The 20656-nt window shown below is 42.0% G+C and overlaps 1 protein-coding gene across 6 annotated transcripts in view; it reads left to right on the top strand.

The window, feature by feature from the left end:
- Positions 1 to 20656, top strand: part of IQSEC3 (IQ motif and Sec7 domain ArfGEF 3) — a 102454-nt gene that overhangs the window by 28857 nt on the left and 52941 nt on the right. For all 6 annotated transcript variants that reach the window (XM_052667503.1, XM_052667504.1, XM_052667508.1 and 3 more), the window contains exon 2: positions 14537 to 14617. In XM_052667503.1, coding sequence (XP_052523463.1) covers positions 14537 to 14617 — 81 coding nt within the window. The remainder of the gene's footprint in view (positions 1 to 14536; positions 14618 to 20656) is intronic.

The raw sequence follows: 20656 nt of genomic DNA, 5'->3' as shown, positions 1-20656 counted from the left end.
GAAGAGAAATAAAGTGCAATGAGAGATAAGTTTATACGGGGCTGGAGATCTGTTATATGATAGAGAGATCAGCTGAGAATCATGGAACTAACAGCATCAACATTCTCATCTAATTCATACATGCCTGTAACATGATGGAAAGCACAGCAATGATAGCAGAGCAGTGAAGTCCTAGGCTGTAGCAAGTGAGGGTATGCTCAAATGCAGCAGCCATGGGCACAGAAACAAAGGCAAGTATCTGCTTACCCTTAGGAGGCCTCATGTAGACAAGGATCTCTGGAGAGAGACCATTGCTTTTACATTGCCAACCCTTAAATGAAGTCTGGGAAGGGATGTATCCTGGCTCCACTATTCTGGTCACTCAGATGCACTGCATGCACCTGAGGTTTGCCCTGCTTTCCCACCAGGTGCTCAATCACTGGTTCAGACTGTGACTTAGCATTTCCACTACGATGCTGTTGGTCAGTATATCAAAGTAATCGTGACCAGGGAGGAGGCAGAGATAATGAAATCATAAGGAGTTGGTTTTCTAGTTAAAATAGAAGATGAGGATATAAAATGTACGTTTGTTTCCTAGTGCTATTTATGTACTGGTTTTGCAAGCAAAGTAAAACAACTTTTATCTCAAAAATAACAAGGATGCCCCTCTTCACCCTACTCAGGAGTTTTTGTCAATTTGCTATGAGAATGGATGTTACTCAGTATTACTTGCCCTCCACTACGAATTGCTTTTGATTCTTTTTATCGAGTGACTGCTGACTGTCTAGCATGATTCTCAATTAGAGAGCATCCCAAGGTCAGTATCTATATGACCTTAGATGTCTCAGTCTGTAGAGACTATACAGTGGTCTACAGCTGCAACTCAATTTCCACCTTTCTCAAAGGCACACAAAAAGTAACCCTGGACAGTTATCCTGTCTGTTCATACATTTCAGGATTATATCTGTGTGAATATACTGGTCTCTGCTGTGGAGAAAATCAGATATTAACCCTTTAGGAAACAACAGTGATAAGAAGACAGGAATTCTGACAGTCCAGAATCACAACACATGGCAAGAGGAACTCTATCTCCCTGCAGAGTAGGATGGGGGTTAAGCAGCAGAAAGCATGCAAATGACACAGAACTAAATGACCCTGGAGAGAGAATACTCCTTTTAGCACAGGAGAAAGGGCATTTGGTCTCCATGGCACATTTTATAAGCTCTTATTTCATCAATAAATGCAGTGACTAATAAATCTCTGTCACAATTTGTTTGCTCTGGAGTTACAATGAGAACGTGTTTCAGCTACAAGTAAGGCTGACCCACCTCGCCTAGGAGCACGATAATTGCTCTCTCGATATCTCTGCTTACCCCTGGGCTTCTCACTTTTTGACACTTGTTTGATTAAAATCTGGTTTGTACTAGGCTGTTTTTTTCCCATGAGCCTGAGCTGTCTCTTCCCACTACCTTTTCTTCAGCTTTGGGATCTCTTCATGTATTACACATAATTTACATGGAACAGCTGCTGCCGAAAGTGGAATTTCCCCCACCACACATCTTCAAAGGCTAAACGAGAGTCTGAGTGGAATCTGCTCATCACCAGGATCAAAATTTCAATGCTTCCTAGTGCTAAAGTAACCACAGATGCCAATGCTGTCACTTCTGTTGCTTCTTACTGAAGTGGGAAGTCACATTCCCAGCATGTAGGGTCTGGAACATCTCTGATGTAGCTTCACAGTTAAAGTGTGAAAGCACAAATAGCACTGCCAGCTTATGCTGAGCCACATGGAGTCAGCTTATGCTACAGCCCTGTTGGCACCAGGACTCTGATGCAAACTTGTTAAATCTCAGTTGCTAGAGGAGTCTGCCCAGCTGTAAGTACCACAAGAAGGTCTGCATCAGCCATCATGCTTCAGGAGCAGAAATACAATCAGTCCCACAGCTCCTCACTCTGATTTCCAGTAATTGTTTTTGCAGCTTCCCTGAAACATGTTGTCAGAAGCCAGTCTCCTGCAGTTCGTGAAAATCTCTTACATTTATATTTCCAGAACTACCTTATTTATTTATTTATTTTAAACGAAGGAAAAGACACAAGGACTCCAGCACCTGGTGGAATGCTTGAAGATTTACTATTAGAGAATAGCAGTTGATTTCTAATTCACATGCTTCTGTAAGTTAAGATTCCCCAAAAGGCACTTGCTAGCTGCAATAAGTCACTACAGAGTGATTCAGTAATACAGACAGATGTAAGCAGCTCATCTAATTCAAGATGAGCTTTACATTTGGATGCAGATGCAGGCTACGTAGGTTTCAATGATCGTTACTGACTGAAGCACTGAACTTTTGGCCAGGTATATGACTGTAAGCAGACATTTGTATCTCAGTTCTGAGAAGGGACACGGATGAATAATTAGCATATACAAGGCATCTGGTTAAGAGGTAATGTCTTCTCCATTTTTGTGGTGCATTTTTCCCAGTGCTGTCCCACCAGACAGGAAGTATAATACAATCCAGTTCCTGAGATTAAGAGCGATCTGAACTGTCATCACGTTTATAAATACACTTGACTGTTTATTTTAAGACCTAATAGTATTAAATCCTAGGAGCTGTTCAGCAGTTAAGATAGGGAAAGGGAGCACCTTTCACAGCTTTTTGAAGTCTGAGGACGTGTCATTAATCCCACATGCTCTTCTGCTATTCTAGCAAGGTCAGGTCTTTATAAAGCCTCAAGAAATTATAAAGTTTTCATTTAAACCAAATGCAAGTATCCATGATGCTTGTAATGTCCTGCGGGTTCCTATTTCTTCTTGTTATACTTCTCTGTTAGGAAACCATTCCACCTTCAATTGTAGGTGTAAATGAAGCAATGTGGACAAGACCCAGATAGCTGCAGATATAATAGAAACTGAGTTTCCAAAGCCAAGGCCCCAAACTTAGGGCCTGAAACAGTGTTCTGCAAGCCAAGCCTCTTTCTCACTATGTTCAACCACAGCCTTCTTGTTATAAAGTGTAGTGTCAAGCCTCAGTAGTGTCTGAGCAGCTCAGAAGTAGGATTTACCCCATACAACAATTTTAATGATCTTTGGTGAGTATGCAGAATAAAACCACTACAGAAATACAGTGCATCATCCAGTGTGGTAGTGACAAGCTTCCAAGCACTGCAGTGCTGGTGCAGCTCACCATCATGCTACATCCAGCAGTGAATTCAGAGTTGCATGCAAGGGCACAGGACTGCAGTTATACAAGCAGTAAATCTACCCAAGCATTTACTTGCTGGGGCAAGTTTGCAGAAGGCACTGTTGCTAAGATGCACGGAGAGCTCAGTGATGAGCCATTTCTGTGTATGAAGTCAATTTTCATGCTTACTGGATTATGAGTGTATTGAATAATACTCCCTCCTATAGATTTGTGTTATTCTTCAGTGCTGAGGGGCAGTTTGATTTCAACCTCTAGAAAATTCCACAGCTTTCTTCCTGTATTAAGGGGTTAAACATGAGCCATTTAAGCGTGCAGCCAGTACAAGTCTAAGCTTTATTAAAGACAGGTCTAGTACTCATCAAAACAAACACCCTTTTACTGAGCCCAATTCTGACACTTGCAAAAAGTGAAAAATAATTTATTCTTGTTCAGGAAGAGACCTAAAATCCATATATATATCTCACAGTCATAGTAATTGGCAACCCCCCAGGCTTGGCAATTTCACTAATACAATTCTCAGCTTTTTACGGTGTTTATACAAATTAGCTCAAAATAGGAGAGCAGAAAAACGTGTTTAGTCTGCTAGCAGGACATTCAGGCAGAGTGCTAGATCTGTTTAGGAGAACTACATACTCATTGGTGTTAGGCTGACAAACTGTAATTACTGTATGAAGAACTGAAGGGTATTTGGGGAACGCTCATCAGTGTAATTAAAAGTGAGCTTTTGCCAGCTACTTCCATTTTATGTAGTTATAAGTCTATTATTTGAACAAAGAAGAAAGAGCCTTTGTGTAGTACAAAACAGAAGAGGTAAGAAAAGATGTTTCAAAGCTAAGAAATGACTCTACCAGCATGCATTTGCAGACACATAATTATTCTATTAGATGTATAACTTTTAAAAGAAATTATTGTATTAAAGACAGTTGAAATTGAGAGATGCTGTCTTGGAAAAGATCAGATACTATCTTGGGAATGTAGTGTTGTACGCATATACCATATTTCTATTAAGAAATTAATCAATGCAACTTCTGTTTATGGTAATTATTTCATTGAAGTGACTTCTGGAGCTTACACAACCTCCCCCTCACACACACTTCAGAAATCACAAATAGGAAGCTGCTATTCTAAATCTGAAATATAGTTTTGGCTACAACTTATTAAAGCTCTCTTCACTCCCTGGAAGTGCTACACGTGTCACTAGAGGATCCTCTCCATGTGATTAGCTGTGCACATACAGTTAGAATATCAGATTGCTCTTTTATACAGTAGCTGTTCTTCCTCAGTACCGATATCCACCCTGCTAGCAAATTAGAGCAAAAGGTATTGTGGCTTGTCTATCAGAGATAGTTATCAACCGTTTCCACCCTTTGACAGGGGTCCTAAAAAAGACTAGTAGTGTACATTAGGCTATTGTGTAGTCTAATATATAGCATTTTCTCCCACCACCAATGTTTTGCATGCTTTCTCTTAGTGTTTCCAAAGCACCAGTACAGTTGACAGCCACACTCTGTGTAGCTGGCTTTCCTTTGGAGAAGAGAAATCCAATTTAAATTGAGTGAATGGACTCCCCATTGACATGTGATTCAATGATACTTCAGGAGAGGCAGCTCCCCCAAGCCCTATGGCAGCTGCTAGCAAACTCACTTCCATCCTGGAAACTTCTTTCTGGGAATTGCTTAGCAAGTACAATCACTTCCCTCATCCCTGTTCCTACTATGCCTTAGGAAAGAAATTAATAGCAAGAAGAGACGCTTCTGAGGAAATAGCTTCTGCTGGCAAATAGGAGAGCATGAGCATCATCCCTGTAAACCTAAAGAGCATTTCCCTGGCTAGTAGAGACATCAACATAGCTACATCAGAGATAAAAGTACTCTCCTTCTACAGAGAGCTTTCAGAGCTAGCTCCTTCCCAGACTATCCGCATGTCCCATATCTGATTGGTTTTGTTCAAGCTGCTGCCTTTTATTAAATGTACTGTGTGTGTGCACGTTATGTTGTGTTCACTGCTTTACAGGACAGACTTGTTTTTGTGCACTACATACTTGATCTTAAGCTTTCTGACTGGTTATAATAATGTTAGTCCATAGATAACTGAGAGCAAGCGTATCATCCTTACCTCACCTTAAGTAGGTTACTTAAGCTGAAGCACCAAGAGTCACAGAACTGCACAAAGAGTAATGCACCATAAGAAATAATGGCATTGGGTCCAGCTCTTTGCTTATTTGTGTCACAAGGATGATGCCTGGAAAACTGAACCCAGAAGCTTGACTGGACTCTCCCTCTCGTTGACTCCCAGGGCCTGGATGAATACTAGCAGCTCCTTCCATTCCTTTTTCTGCTGTTGCCCATTTCTAGCACGTAGGGGAAATCTTGGCAGTCAGCCCAGCCTCTCCTTGTGGATTTAACAAATGGATTAGATTTCCTTCAAGTGTTTCAGGGTAACAAAATGGACTTGTCAGCAGCAATTTTCCCTGAATAAAGTGAGTGTGCAGGTGACATCTTTCCAGTCTTCCTCACTCTTGATAGCAGTCTGGAGCCCAGATCCTTGGTGAAGGAAATTTCTATCAAGTAGGATGTCACCAACACGGAAAAGAGAAGGAAAACATCTGGGTGTGTAGCAGGGGAGCATGCACTACTGAGCTGGGAAACAAGAGGCCACAGCTCATATTCTCTGTCTCCTGACGTATTACTGATTCTGACTTAGCTGACTTGTGGATGTGAGCTCATGCTGTCCTTTTAGTACATAAAATATTGGATGTCCACCAGTCCTATTCTTTGCACTGAGGAAGAGGCAAAACACCCCACTTTTCCCCCCACATCCTTGCACTCATCTGCCAGTCATGCTCTCATGTTTCCCTGACTGCTTCTTAAGAATGGCTAGTACAGGAGAAATGCCTGCCACAAATATGGATTAAGTAACCATAGAAATCCTCTGTTCAGGAAGATATGGCATTAATATGTACACCCCATGAAGCAGATGGTGATAAGTAAATGGCATATTTGACACATCTGTTATAGTCACCCAACCAAAAAAAAAAAAAAAGATCAGATCACACCGGCATTGGCTCAGATCTTCTTTCAGTGCAGGAAATTCAGTTTCCTCAACATGGTGCCTTGTGCTCATTCTTCCAAACTGTGCTGTTTTGAAGAACCCACAATAGCTCAAAACCACATTTGCATCACCATGTCGCATTGAATTTTCACTTTGCGAACAATAGTATATGTGTAAGGTATTTTATGCTGCTGAGATCTCGAGATATTTTATGGGGTCTCTAAAAACAATGTATTCTGATGAGAAGGTGGAGATGCTCAGTCAGTAGGACTCCCCTCTTCATCCTGTTTTTTAGCACTAGGAAGAGAGATTTATATAATACTAGAAAAATATGACCAGAAAGTCAATGATAGGTATGCAGAACAGGTGCAACAAAGTGGTTCTGCATAGACTACCATGTCATATGTAAACCCTTTACAAGTACACTTACCTTCCAGACAGCTAAGGGAACTAAAGATAATCACTGCTACTTGAGAAGACGTTTCTGATGAAGATGTGGAAGCAGTAACAATTTGGAGAGCAGAGTAAATCAACAGCCATAAAAACAATAGATATTGAGTACATTAGAAAAGGGCAAATAGAAGCTAATTAGCCTAAAGGTGTTTTTTCAAACTTGCTGGGTTAACCCACACAATTTCCAAAGTATAATGTTTTGCACAATTCTTCTCCCTGCTTCTTTTGTTGTAGTTTCATCTTCAGCAATCTACCATATAAATTTGACTTCAGACTGCTTCAATCTCATTCTGCTCTTTGGGGTATTTTTGGACTGACTTCAGAAATCTTTGGCAAGTTAGTGAAGATTACTGAATCAGTCCATTCCCAAGATGCATCCTATGTATGCTCAGGTTGAGACTGTTTTTATTACTGGGAATGTAAAATAAAATGATAATTCCAGCTTTTTTCTTGCATTTCCACACTTGCATTATTTTGGATTCTAAAACCCTTGCCCTCTAGCACAGCATTTATCAGATGGTCAGATTCATGAATCTGGACTGTGTAGCTGTTTTTCAGATATAGTCAACATCCGATATTCAATAGGAAAGAGCAGCAAAAATTACAGAAGATAGCCTTGGGATACCAATAAAAGCCTTCTAATGCTGAAAAGCTTGAGTCCTATACACTGCCTTTGGGAAGGACCTGCATTAAAAGTTCTAATGGGATAGTTTTTAAGTTGTCCAGCTTCTCTCTGAACCTTGTCACACTCTTGCCATCAGAAGGATCCGATAACTTTGTGGAGTCCATCCAAGTTAAGAGTACTTAAAGAACTTGAAGTCCAGGAATTACCTTGTGTTTGTTTTAATTATGCATACTTCCCCCGTGACATAAACTCTGTCCACTCCCTCCGCAACACCAATGTAATGGCTTGCAACTGAGACCAGAAATTAAGACAACAAGTTTTAGTGAGTATATTTTGGAATGAGTAGTGTAGGACAGGAAAGAAACATCTAGTTGTTGGAAGGTACTCTTTGGAAAACACAGCCTCTATCAGATCTCACCTATAAAGTTACAGGTTTAATGGAATCAGAAAAATATCTAACACAAGAGAGAAGTGAGAGAAGGAATAAGACCTACAGCTGATCTTAGCTAGGTTATATCACAGCTCTGTTGGGAAGGACAGCATTGAGCTATATATCTGGGTCAAGACAGAAGTAGCACTGTGCAACTGACTTTTCATAAACTTACCACTATTAAATAGTTCCTGTTTATGGTTCTCTAGCCCTTGTCGTACAAAGAATAACAGTTAGTAAAACCTCACATGAGATGAATTCTGTTCTCCTTTGATTCTTTCTGCTTTCATCTTCTCCTTCTAGGCTATGTTCTTCTGTGACTCCATCTGTTCTCATGGCAGCTATATGAAAAAAGACAAACAGTAATAGATTTCAGGAAATCTGAGATATCCGGAGTTACAAAAAATATATATTTCTTTAGATCAAGATTCCCCTAGCTTTTATTGGAAAGGTGGAGTTTTAAAGAGAAACCATGTAAACTGTAATATTTATTTACTGACATAACATTTCTTGAGGGAGCACCATATGCCTTTCAACATTATCAGATTTTTAAGGACTGGTGCATGTTTGTGCCAAGGTCAGTGCTACTGAATATGCAGGCCTGTAGGGCCCAAGTACAAGGCTACAGAAGTTAGGCAAGCACTATCAGTTGAAAAACCCAGTGGTAGTCAGGCTTTGTAGTAGAGGTCATGCCAGATATACCATATAATACATAATCATAGAATGACTTGGGTTGGAAGGGACCTTAAAGATCATCCAGTTCCAACCTCCTGCCATGGGCAGGGTTGCCAACCACTAGACCAGGCTGCCCAGTGCCCCATCCAACCTGGCCTTAAACACCTCCAGGGATGGGGCATCTATAACTTCTCCGGGCAGCCTAAAGGATTTCCTCTTCATATCTAACATAAATTTCCCTTCTTTTAGTTTAAAGCTGCTCCCCTTGTCCTGTCATTATCTGCCTTTGTAAAAAGTCTGTCTCCCTCCTGTTTATAGGTTCCCTTTCAGTACTGGAAGCCCACAGTGAGGTCTCTCTGAAGCCTCTTCCAAGAAGAACAAGCCCAGTTCCCTCAGACTTTCTTCAAAGGAAAGATGTTCCAATCCACTGATCATTGTGGACTTCCTGTGGACTCACTCCAAGGCAGAATAGAGGGGTACAGTCACCTCTCTCACCCTACTGGCCACCCGTCTTTTGATGCAGTTCTGGATACAATTGGCCTTCTGGGCTGCAAGCACACACTGCTGGTTTATGTCCAGCTTTTCATACACCAGGACCCCTGAGTCCTTCTCTGCTGGGCTGTTTCTCAATAAGTTGTTTGTACACAAATCTGGGATTGCCCTGACCCAATTGCAACTTGCACTTGGCTTTTTTTAAAAAAAATCCCATTAGATTCTTCTGTGCCCACTTTTCCAGCTTGTCCAGGTCCCTTTGAATGGCATCCTTTTCTGCATCATTCAGCTTAGTGAGCAGTGCAGACTTGCTGAGGATGTGCTCAATCCCACTAACCAGGTCAGTGAAAAAGGTGTTGAAGAGCACTGGTGCCAAGACAGAACTCTGGGGGATGCTACTTGTCATCAGACTCCACCTAGACACAGAACTGTTGAGCATAACTTCTGGCTATGGCCATCCAACCAATTCCTTATCTACTGAATAGTCCACCATTCAAATCCCTATCTCACTAATTTAGAGATAAGACTGTGATGTAGGACCATATTAAAGGCCTTGAAGTCTAGGCAGATCACATAACTCCCCCTTTTTTTGTCTATTGATGCTATCTCTCCACTATAGAAAGCCATCAGATTGGTCAGGCATGTGTATACAAGTGCAACAGTAATTGTGCAACAGAGAGATGATGCAGCACGTTATAGAGAAGCATGCTCTATGTACTCCCACTGAGAGCAATTTTTACTCTGTATTGCTCTAGCATATCTTGTAGTCTAAAATTGCAAACCCAGAAATATCCAGAGACCATATTGGATATTTGTTTACTTAACGTTGACTTCTGGATAACACAGCAACACAGATTTCTTTGTGCTATCTGGGTTGGGGGTTTTCTTTTCTGGCTAGTGGAAGAAGATGACAATTTCTTTACCTTAGTACAACTCTCAGCAGTTGAACATCTCTATCCCAGAACATCTACCATCAATATCAAACCAGTGGGCACTGATGCTTAAGATGGGAAGTAAGATTGAATGAATGTAAGCCCCAAGTGCTTGTTTTATGGCAAGATACAGCATTATGACAATGTGGGGAAAGTTACCACAGTTTTGGCCCTTTGGTTTACAAACTAGGCAGCTACAGATACTTTCAATTGTTGGAGTTCAATTCTTATATCCTCCACAACAGCAGTTTTTAAGAGAAAAGAGGCTTGGCTCTGGGATTCATAGCTGTAAAGTCTAAGTAATGTGAGTCAGAGGGCCTCTTTGCAGCACAGTCCAGCTTTCTAAGAAGCCAGAAAGGTAACGCTAACTCTTGAGCCAACTAGACAGCTCATGCTAGCCAGAAGGTTTGGCATAGGCCTCTCTAAAGTTTGTCACAGAGCAGGAAGTGCTGTGCCCGGACAGTTTGTTCATTGATACTCTCCTCTGATGCTTAAGGCAGCTGGCTGGAGGATACCTCTTGTCAGGAGCAATGCTAAAGACAGCTAAATAAAACTCAGTCAGTTGTTTTCTCTCAGAAGAGAGGAGGGTAACATTTCAATTGACAACACAGGTTACTACTGGGTCAAACATAGCTTTCTCTGCATTTAAGATAGGTCTGGACTGTCAAATCCTTGCCTCTGGAGCATGTGTCCCAGCTAGACAGAGCAAGGCTCTGACAGGCTCAGGCTGTTCCCAGTCTTCCTGTTTGCTCTTTGCAACATCTTCCTTATCAGTCTTCCTCTTGCAACCTTGTCCTCTGCTGCTCCTCTACTTGTAACTCACAAGATGCTGGTAGCATTTACATCCATAGGCACTTCAACACTGTTCTTCCTCTCTGTTTGCCTCTTTAATACCAAAGGTCTCCTGTTCACACTCCCAGAACACCTTTCCTTCTTGCTGGATTTTCTGTTGCAAGTTTTCTTTGAGGTGCAGCCAAAGAGATGACTGTAACACAATAGTAAGCCAACCCTTACATGAGGTGGATCCTGGCTGCACCTCTCCTTGTCACTCAGGTGCATTGCTTGCCAGCCATTAAAATCCTACAGGGCCCTCTTCAACCACAGCACCAAAAATAACATCTTACCTGAAGACTTCACAGAGTTAAAACAACAGCTGCTTTTCTAGAACACTTATTTGAGTACTTGCATTTCACCCCCAGATAAGAACTGCTTTGTCCAGACAGCAATTAATATAGTCTTTTCATGGGGGGGGGAGAAGCAGGTCCATTTCTTGTGCATGCCTTTAACTCTTCCTCTCCCATCTCATGTCTGGGCTATACAGGCCATGCTTCAAAGTTAAGGGCCTTGTTTTTACACAGATTTGCAAACTATCAGATACATGCAGAATCAAGAGACGTAAAGAATAAAAAGAACAGGGTACTGTGTACAAGATGGAATGCACTCCCTTTGTCCTAAGTGTGATAAAAAAGAAAGACATGCAAGCTGTGAAAGAAGAATGTGAGTAGACCCAAAATTGCAGTTGCTCCTGGATATTTAGAGAACTCAGATATAACAACAGTCCGAAGATATCCTTTCTTGCCCACAGTGAGAAGAGCTTTCAGCTGTTTAGGAACATCCACTTACACTGCATATATTTATCAAGCAGTGCCTACTGCTCATCTCCATGCGGACTTCTCCCTGGGTGTCATGGCTCCAAACGGCCTGAAGGCCAGTTTCTGTCTGTGGGCATGATCAACATCTGTTAGTACTATGTAAGATGTGCAACTACTCCTGAGATCTTGGGATCTCAGAGGTTCAAGAAAACACTGATTGAAATAGAAAATACCAAGGTTAACGTTAAACAAACATGAGAGATTATGAGAACCAGAGCCAATGGCTGACTGTAAAACTGCAATGCTCAGTACATCCTGATTCTCTGAAGAGTATCTATGAGGTGTTTTTTTCTTAAAATACCCACTGAACACAGTCTGAAGTCCTGTAACTTAACACCACTATTCCTTTACCTGTTTCCCTTTATTTTTTTTTTTTGTTTCTATTCTGATGATTGACTAACAGGGCATTTCATCTATATAAAAGCTTCTATTTCTTTTGTTGTTGTTGTTGTCTCTACTTGTCCATACCTTTCTTTTTTTTTTTTTTTTTGGTTTTTCCTCCCTCTTGTTTGCTTTCTTTATATACAGTTAGCAATCTGACTGATGCATCTAATGTTAGAATAAAGGCAGAGGACAATGTAGCTCATTTAGGGAAGTGTTATGATTGAAAATGGATGACATTTGGGTTATCTGTATCTTGGAAGATTCCAGTATAGCAGAATGTGTTCTTATTTTTATCTGAATCTAGGTCTTTTTTTTTTTTACTACTTCAAGTAGTGATGAAATTCAGTAGAAAGTGACAGTGTATCATACTTCTGAAACCAAACATGCTCCTCAGAGTGAACCTCAGCTGTTGTTGGATCAGTTGAGAACCTTGTGCATTTTCACACTGCAGATGACAATGTCCATGACTACAAGCCTGCTCTGTAGATCTGATTGCCTTGGCACAGCTGTTCCACACTTCTTGGGCTAGCCAGCTCTCAGAATTGCTGCCCTGGGAGTTGGGTATAACAGAGAGCCAAGTGGATGGAAATATTGGATAAATGATGGCCCCTATCCAAGGGACTACTTGTACTGCGTGGCTGCGCTACTGATTTGGGATATGGAAGTACGAACCTCAAGAAGCCTGCCAGGAAATCCAGACAAAACTTTGTGATTTTAAGAATCTTGGTCAAACCCAAGATGTCACCAGATAGTTTCAGTCTGATGATGCAGCATTTTCTGCAAAACCAAAATTTTATCAGGAAATTCCTTTTTTTTTTTCTAGATACTTCTAGCTGGAAGCAGAATGACAAGATGTAGGAGCTTGACTATTTGTGTGAGTCTGCTTGAATGTAGGCTCAAAAGTGACCCCTCCACTTGCTTCAGAAAAAAGACAACACAGGTAATTTATGGACACCCTAGACAGACAGGTAGTTGCCATACAATAACTTTGAATTAGAAACAACATCATGAGAAACAGCAATAACCAGACTGACAGGAGAGAATGGATGTGAGCTGGGCAGTTACAGAAATGGAAGACTGGGAGATGAATTTGGTGTGTCACACAAACATGTCCCTTCTTTTCCAGCAGTCTGCATGTCACAGGCAGGAACCTGGGGCATGGACAGAGGTCGGTGAGGTAAAGCTAATCCTTCCCTCTTCACCTTGCTGTGTTGCTTCTGCTAATCTTGCTGCTTCTAAGGAAAGATTCTTTTTGACAGGGCAGTGGAAACCAAGGAAGCAGAAGAACTAAGCAGTTTGTTACACTGAGCTAGCTGAGAAGCAGAAAGGGAATGGCTGGGAACAGGATCATTGTTATCTGTAATTTATCTATCCTTGTGGCCATCTACATCATATTTTGAGAAAGATAGAGGTGATAAGTTTCACATTTCAGGAAAGAAATTCCAAAGCTTTCGGAGTAAGCTGGGACCCCATGACCACCAGGAGACTTAGTTTTACTGCTTATGTCTTGGTTAGAAGCTGCAAAAATATTTTTTAAAGATGACACCATCTGAGCCCTGGCTCTCTTCAGCAGCACTGAGAATGGAGCTCCAAGTGCTATTCCACCAAATTGGAGAGAGTGATTTGTGCTGAGGATTCAGCCTGCTTTATGTCTCCTGCTTTGTTTCTTCTCTCCTTATGTGGTTACCATTCTTCTAGCACTTTTTCCCCTGCCATAGTGTCTCTTTTTAGTGACTCCCTTTCATTGATGAAGGTCAGGGTGTTGAAAGTTGACTATTGATTTATGCTGCCTCTGACACTGTAAGGGTCCACATGGAACTATCTTAATTTTCAGAAGTGCTGAGAAGCTCTTACTGGATTCCAGTGCTCTGATAAGAGCCCAGTACCTCTGAAAACCAAGCACCTTTCAAATGTTTCCAAGCATGGGACCCAAGAGCAAGTCACTCAAATTTAGGCTTTCTTCCTTTGGATGAATTCCTTTGCCTTTCTCATCTAATAAGCACACTTTTAGCTTTTTGTTTTCCTGTTTTCCTCATGGTTGTTACTTAAGTTTTTGTTTTTCTTTGCTGTGATGTCTTCCAACTTTCTGTTCTCCTCATGATCACAGCACACTCTCTTATGCTTGTTATGCTACTTTTCCACTGCTATTATTGGCAATGCTCAATATTGATGTGCTGAGGCAATTTCTATGCTTTAGAGAGGCTTCAAGAGAAATATCTGCAGGGTTACTTCAGCCATTCTTATGACAAAAAATCAACTTCTTTGCATTAAAATGTATAGGAAACATATCTAAAAAAACACATCTAAGGAAATATTTGTGTCCAGAACTAAACATTAGACCCACCAAAACTGTTTTCTTAAGATGTATGGGATCATGGGACAGATACTGACAGAAAGAAAACTTCTTATTTGAATGGTTTTGGCTCTTCTCTACAGCTTGACATCAGGAAGGGTAGAGGAGAGGAAAAAATCGTCAGCTCACTTCTCTCCTGCTCCCCACCATCTCAGAGTGCATAATGTTCATGCGATAATTAGATTTGTTTTTCAGTATCATTGGGTGTTACTGTCCCCTTGGAACAGCCTTGGGGAAGACATTCTCCTGTAAGTTTTCTGCTGGATGAAATGAATACTAACCTACTACTGTTTGGTTTTTTTTCTTACAGGAATGAAACTGTTTTGCACCAGTTCTGTTGCCCAGCAGCTGACGCAGAGCAGAAGCCTTCATCTCCAGACTCTTCACCAAGGTGGGAAACTGCTGCCAGATATACAGATACATAGATAAACTTTCTTCTTCATCTTCTCCTGCTTTCTCATCTCCTAGCAGTATCTCACTAATGGGAGACAAAACTCACATATTATACACTCCGATCCTCTTCCACCCTCCCTTATGCACCACATCCCCTGCGCTACTGTCCCTCTCTTTTCACTTCCAGATATTACTCCTTCAGTTTAATTGCTCAGAACCCCCTCTGGTCTCAACTCACGAGTATCTTCGCACTTCCAATACAAACTTTCAGCCTTTCTTCCAACACCTGCTTTGATTAACCCACATCCATATTTGTATATTTTCTGACGTTTCTTCGTCACTTTGACAGTGATATACACATGCCTCACTCTTCTCCTTCAAAATAGTTACCCTACATTATAAGTTAGTTGGGCACACAGTGGTAGAAACCCACAACATTTAACCTACAGTAAAAGTCATCAAATAAACTCAGGGTTCTGTCTCACTGGGACATACATGGTATCTGTTTCCTCTATCCCACATATGCCTGGAGTGAGAGCTGATCTCTCAGAAGTGCTCCACTGGGATCTTATTTGTCCATAACAACTGAGATAGCCTGAGGCAGAGGGGCACAGTTTCACAGAACACGCAGCTGAAATGGTTTGAACTTGCCAGGTCAGTTATAGACTGGAGCTATTAGCTGCTACCAACTTCTATTAAATGCAGACAGGGTTGGGCACATGCAGACAGCAGTTGTTGCAGCTGTCCTTCATCAGTGAAGGACATTGGTGCCAAAACCAAGGACTCCAAGGAGCATCAAAGGCACTCAGGATTCATACACTGGATAGTTTCCATGCTCACCTTGTCCCTCCATTCTTGCCATCTTGTTCTCTGCTCTTACACCTCAGTTTCACAGGCCTGCTCCATTTTCTCATGACTCATCACCCTCTTGTAGACAGTAAACAGGTTCCTTTGAAGATTTCCCACATCACACTGCTAGACCTTTACGTCTGGCTTTTGGCATTGGTATAAGAAGCTTGAGTTACGGGGAAGGGCTCTGAACAGAATGGGGCAGCTGAATTGCAGTAGCAAGTCTATAGCATTTTTTAAATCATGTTTCTTTTGTTTGTTCTGCTCACTGGAGCAGGCTGTGATTTCTGATTTCCTTCCAAGGAAAAGTGTGACTGCTGGACAGCTGTGAAGAGAACAGGTGTGCATGTTTGTGTATATACAAAAGCAGGATTAAGCTACACTTGGAGGCAGAGTAAAGGAGTGAGACCCCTCATGCCCATCTGTGTATGAAGGTGGAAGGGTTAACAGCCCACGATGTCTATGCTGCAAACTCTCAAACATTGGTAAAGGTTGTGTGACAGCCCCATGAGATGTTTGCAGCTGTATCTCATACCAGATGAAGAGGTGCTGGCTGTCACCATACCCTGATCCTTGACTCTGATCTGTCCCAGCCCCCATCTTATTTCTGATCAACTCCCTTCGTTTCTACCATTTTCTTATTCTACAAGGCTGTCATTACCTCAGTGTCTTGAAGTCTAGGGTAATTTTTGTCATACTGATGTATCATCGTTTTTGGCCTAATCATTCAAAAGGCCCTGTCCGTCTTTGAGTCTCAGTTTGTCTGCCCACCTTGTGCTGGGAACCACCAAATTTCCCACGCAGGGTTTGGCAGAAAAATCGATGAGAAACAATAATTTATTCTAGTAATTTAACAACTTGGCAAGTTGCATCCAAAGATGAGTCTGAATCAGGGAAGTCAAAAGAGGAGATGAACGAAATTGACCCCTACATTATGTTGCATCTGAGGTTTCAGTTGAGGGGCCTCTCATACTGTTCTTCATCTGTCCTTTTTTCTGTAAGCTAGACTGTCTTTTGTAGCTTGCTCCCATGCTCACTTGTAGCAGGACTCCTGCTTTCCTTACTTTCTTTCTAAGGCTTTCTCTTTTCCTTTCCATTTCTAACGCCCTGAGCCCCAATAGAAGCTCCGAGCCTGTCTGCATGTGGCTCAATATTCTGGGGAGAGACAAAAACGGTTGAAGTCACTGTGATTGAAGACAAGAAACAGTCGCACAGATTTTTGCTTTTTGAAACAGAACAGCTTTTATGTGCAATCTCTGTGTGTAATGGCTTCAGGTGAGAAGAGTATCCCCACTTCACACTCTGTGCAAGGAGAAAAGCAGAGCACATGCAGGACTATTAAGCTCACTGCTCAAATTTATGTTGGACAGAACACATCTCCTAGCCTCTGACAGGTCCTGCAGTCTTCCATGGGCATGCTTGGTTCCTGAAGCAGTGAGGAGGACAAGACAAATGGCAGAACAGGGAAACCACAGGGTCACCATAGAGCTCTTGTCTATAGCTGATAGTTATGTTGCTCTGGAATGGCTCGATGCACTGCTGAGAGAAGCTCATCAGATCATTTACAGAGCCTGTCACCCTGTTCAAATCATGAGCAAGCTCCCTTTTGAACCTAGGCAGAACAAAATCAAGTCTGAAATATGTGGGTAAGATAGCCTGAATAGGAAATCAGTTCCTGGGTGAACCAGGAATATCACTAAATAAGACCATCAGGACTCCTGGTGGGAGAGCATGAGACACAGCATCTCCCTGTGCAGTTGTCCTGAGCCCCACTGAGAAGACAACTAGTCACAAGTGATGTTGTGGTGAATTTGATAAACCAGCTTGGGTTTCTTCTTTGTTTTTCCCCTCCTTGATCAGGCATTTCCCTAAATGAGATAAATCCTGTCAGAACTGATGCCACTAATAACCATCAACGGTCTAGTTTTAATTAGAGTTTGCTTCATTAATGCCCCAACTCCTCTCAGTGCGGCAGATTAAATAATGGACTTGCAGCTCATTTACACAAACCCCCAAACTGCAGGGCTGAGCTGCAATCCCTTAATTAAACAGCCTGGCTGATCCCTACCGCTGCCTCGGCTCATCAGTCTAAGCCGATTAAAGAGAATAGGGACTAATAAAGAGCATAAACAGGGAAGTGACTCTCATCTCTTCAAGGGACTTGGAGACTCCAGCAATGATCAGCTGATGTCTCCTCCTCTACCTTACCTTACCTCAGCCCTCATCATCTCATCTGGGACCTGCAAGAACAGTCCGGCTATCAATGAGAACCCAATCTCATCTAGGGAGAAAGAGAGAACAGGGTCAGCAGGAAGGTAACATAGCAGGGAAGGTGAAGACAAAGAGGGGTGTCTAATTCAAGGCAATAAGATCATCTGACTTCAGGACAGATGAGTTAGAGCAGCCACACAGCTCAAAAGTGAGTCAGAAGGAGAAGGAAACGCTAGGAGGTTGGTTGTTACGATCAGCCTGCAAAAACACCTTGATTCTGCTTGTGTTTTATCATAGTCATTGTCTGTTCTTCTTGTGTTGTCTTCCCTGCAGTTTGTCCTACTAGATTTCTGATTCTTTCTTTGCTACCCATCCAGTTGAAAAAGCCTTGGCTTCACGTGGGTAGGAATGATTGGGAACAGCCCAGCATCTAACCACTTGGCAGAAGCCAACTTGATGAAGCAGCCGCAATCATTCTCACTTGTACTGTTCAGCATTGCTTCACTGACTGCCACTCGTCTTCTTCCCCCCAGTACATGAATTAATCATTGTGGGGAATGGGGCTGGGTGTTGCAGTTTTGTGAGTTTAGCAATGTGAATTTCCTACCTGGCCGCTGAGTTGATGCTGTAGGCCAGGAGCTTTTAGGGTACAGATGTGAAACCAGAGCTTACCCCTAGGAAGCCCAGAGACGGTGTGAGGTGGTGGCAGCAGCAGGCAGATTGCTGTCACCAAGCTCTGCTTAAGGCTTCTCTATTTCAAAGTATTGTGCAAACACGGGGAATGCACAACCATTTCTGCGTTGGGTCTGTGCACCACTGACTTTGTGATCACAACCCATCTTTCAGATTGGGCCTTCCACTAGAGATGTCAGAGATAGGGCTGAGGGGAATGAGGAGACTCCATGAAAGCACCGTAGGAACTAAACCTACTCCTTTGCTGAGGTGCTGATTAGACTGTTATTTAGCTAAACCCTATAATTTCATAAAGCAACTTCTCTTTTTCTTGCTGGCTTCTGCCTGTTAGTGGCAAGGTTTCATTCTAAGGATTTGAATAGCCTCATAATTGCATTTCCCACTTCTCCCAGTCTCACACAGTGGAGACTGGTGTCCCACAACAATGACTTTAAAATGTGTCCAGCAGCAGCCCAGCTCTAACAGGATTACATACCATTTGCTTTTGTGTGAGGTAATAGCGCTGAGATGAGAAAGATTTGTTTCTATTAGTGTAATGAGAGGAAATGGTGGAGTCACAATTAGAGGGAAGAGTACATTCATTCAGTTGCTTTTCACAGGCTTTTTGGTGCCTGCCTCAGACTTGCCTGTGGTGCCAAATAGGAAATCAGCAGAAAATCACCTGTGCTCCAGTATGAGAAATGTTTTACATAAAACATGAAGTGCTTGGGGCAGGTCTGCTTTTGCAACGGACATCATGGAGACTGCACTGGAAGTTTGAATTATTCTCGGATCCCATCCAGGTGATGGGATGGGATCTGAGTACAATTGTCTGAAGGGCAGTATCAGTCCTCAGAAAAATCTTTGGGAAGGAGTGATGTTCCACCTGTATTTGTGGAAGAAATATGGTACTTGCTATCTGATAGAAGTACTGGTGAGACCTGACCTACTTTTAAGGAAAGGAGGCATAGTCTTCCCAGGAAGAGGAGATCAGGGGTCTGAACAAGAGCTGGGATCTGAAACATTTATGGAAAAGTTGGGCAGGCTCTGCTCACACTGCTCTGCTCACATTTGTGCAAAACATTTCTCATGAGATGTAACTTTCCAGTACAGATAGTGTTGCTTAGTTCAGGATTGAAACACGATCAGTGCAACTGGCAAGTGTTTGCTTCATGATTATGATCCAATTAAACTGCAACTCAATATAGTTTAAACTTCAAACAGCTGTGTACTCATTTCTAAAGAGCCTTCTGAATTAGCTGCTGTTACAGATTGGTTACTGCTTGGCATCATAGCAACAATTAGTGGTAAGGAGATATGAAAATCATTGGATGCATCTCCAAGTCAGCCTTCCCTGCAGTTCTGATGAAACTCCCTATTGTCCTGTTTTGACTGTTACCAAATGGAAATATCTGTTCTTGTTGGAAGGGGTCCTTTGAAATCAAACCTTCAGAATTCTTTCCTCACAGCATTCTGAGCTGCACCACAGTAAGCTACACCTTAAAAAAACGCATGGTTATAAACAAAATCTGATTTGTTTTACTTCTGGGCATCTGTTGTCTATGACTCTTCATATGTCTTTACCTGAACTCACTGTTCAGAGACAGAACATGCATTTGTTCAGTATCCTATGAAGTATTTCTAGAAGGCACTGACATGAATGTTATCCACATGCACAAGTCACAGCATCACATCACATCTGTCTTTATCTCCCCTCTGCTGTAGCCTGTGCTAAATGCACTACCAGTCAGATCCACCTGAGAAAGCCACGTTGTGTTCAGTTTGTGACTGCACTAACCCTTAAGACTGAGGGCCATTAATTTTGTGGGAATTGAACTGCTCTCCAAGTTAATTCTCCTTTTGGAATACCACCAGAGCATGGTGGGGGAAAAAAATAATCCATTGGGGAATGATAATTTTCCACCAATATCCACCACTCTTAAAGCATTACAGGAAAACAGCTGAGCTGCACAACATTGCGTCTGAACCTGTGAAAGACTGACCTTGTCTGACAGAAAAAAAGCAAATCCAGTTCATGAAATGGGAAATGAGCCTTTCTGGCTTAGGTTTGCAGGCAAGGTATTAGGTGTATAGCCTAGTCAGTGCTTCATCTCATCTCGGAAGCACTCAGTGGCTGTGGCCCAGGTGCGAAGCATGATAATGATTCTAGTTTGTATCAAATAAAATTTATCACCTATCACACAAAACAGCGCAATAACTCTGAGTAGTTGCCCCCTAGCTTGCAGTGTCAAGTGGAAGCTCACAGAATTAGTGGATTGTGGAGGCTGAATTCTTCTCTGACTCT

The sequence above is a fragment of the Tympanuchus pallidicinctus genome, unplaced genomic scaffold (assembly GCF_026119805.1).
Source record: "Tympanuchus pallidicinctus isolate F22 unplaced genomic scaffold, pur_lepc_1.0 scaffold8, whole genome shotgun sequence".
In the NCBI taxonomy this organism is placed as follows: Eukaryota; Metazoa; Chordata; class Aves; order Galliformes; family Phasianidae; genus Tympanuchus; species Tympanuchus pallidicinctus.
Note: the sequence above shows the minus strand (reverse complement) of the source record. Positions and strands in the feature narration are given on the sequence as shown.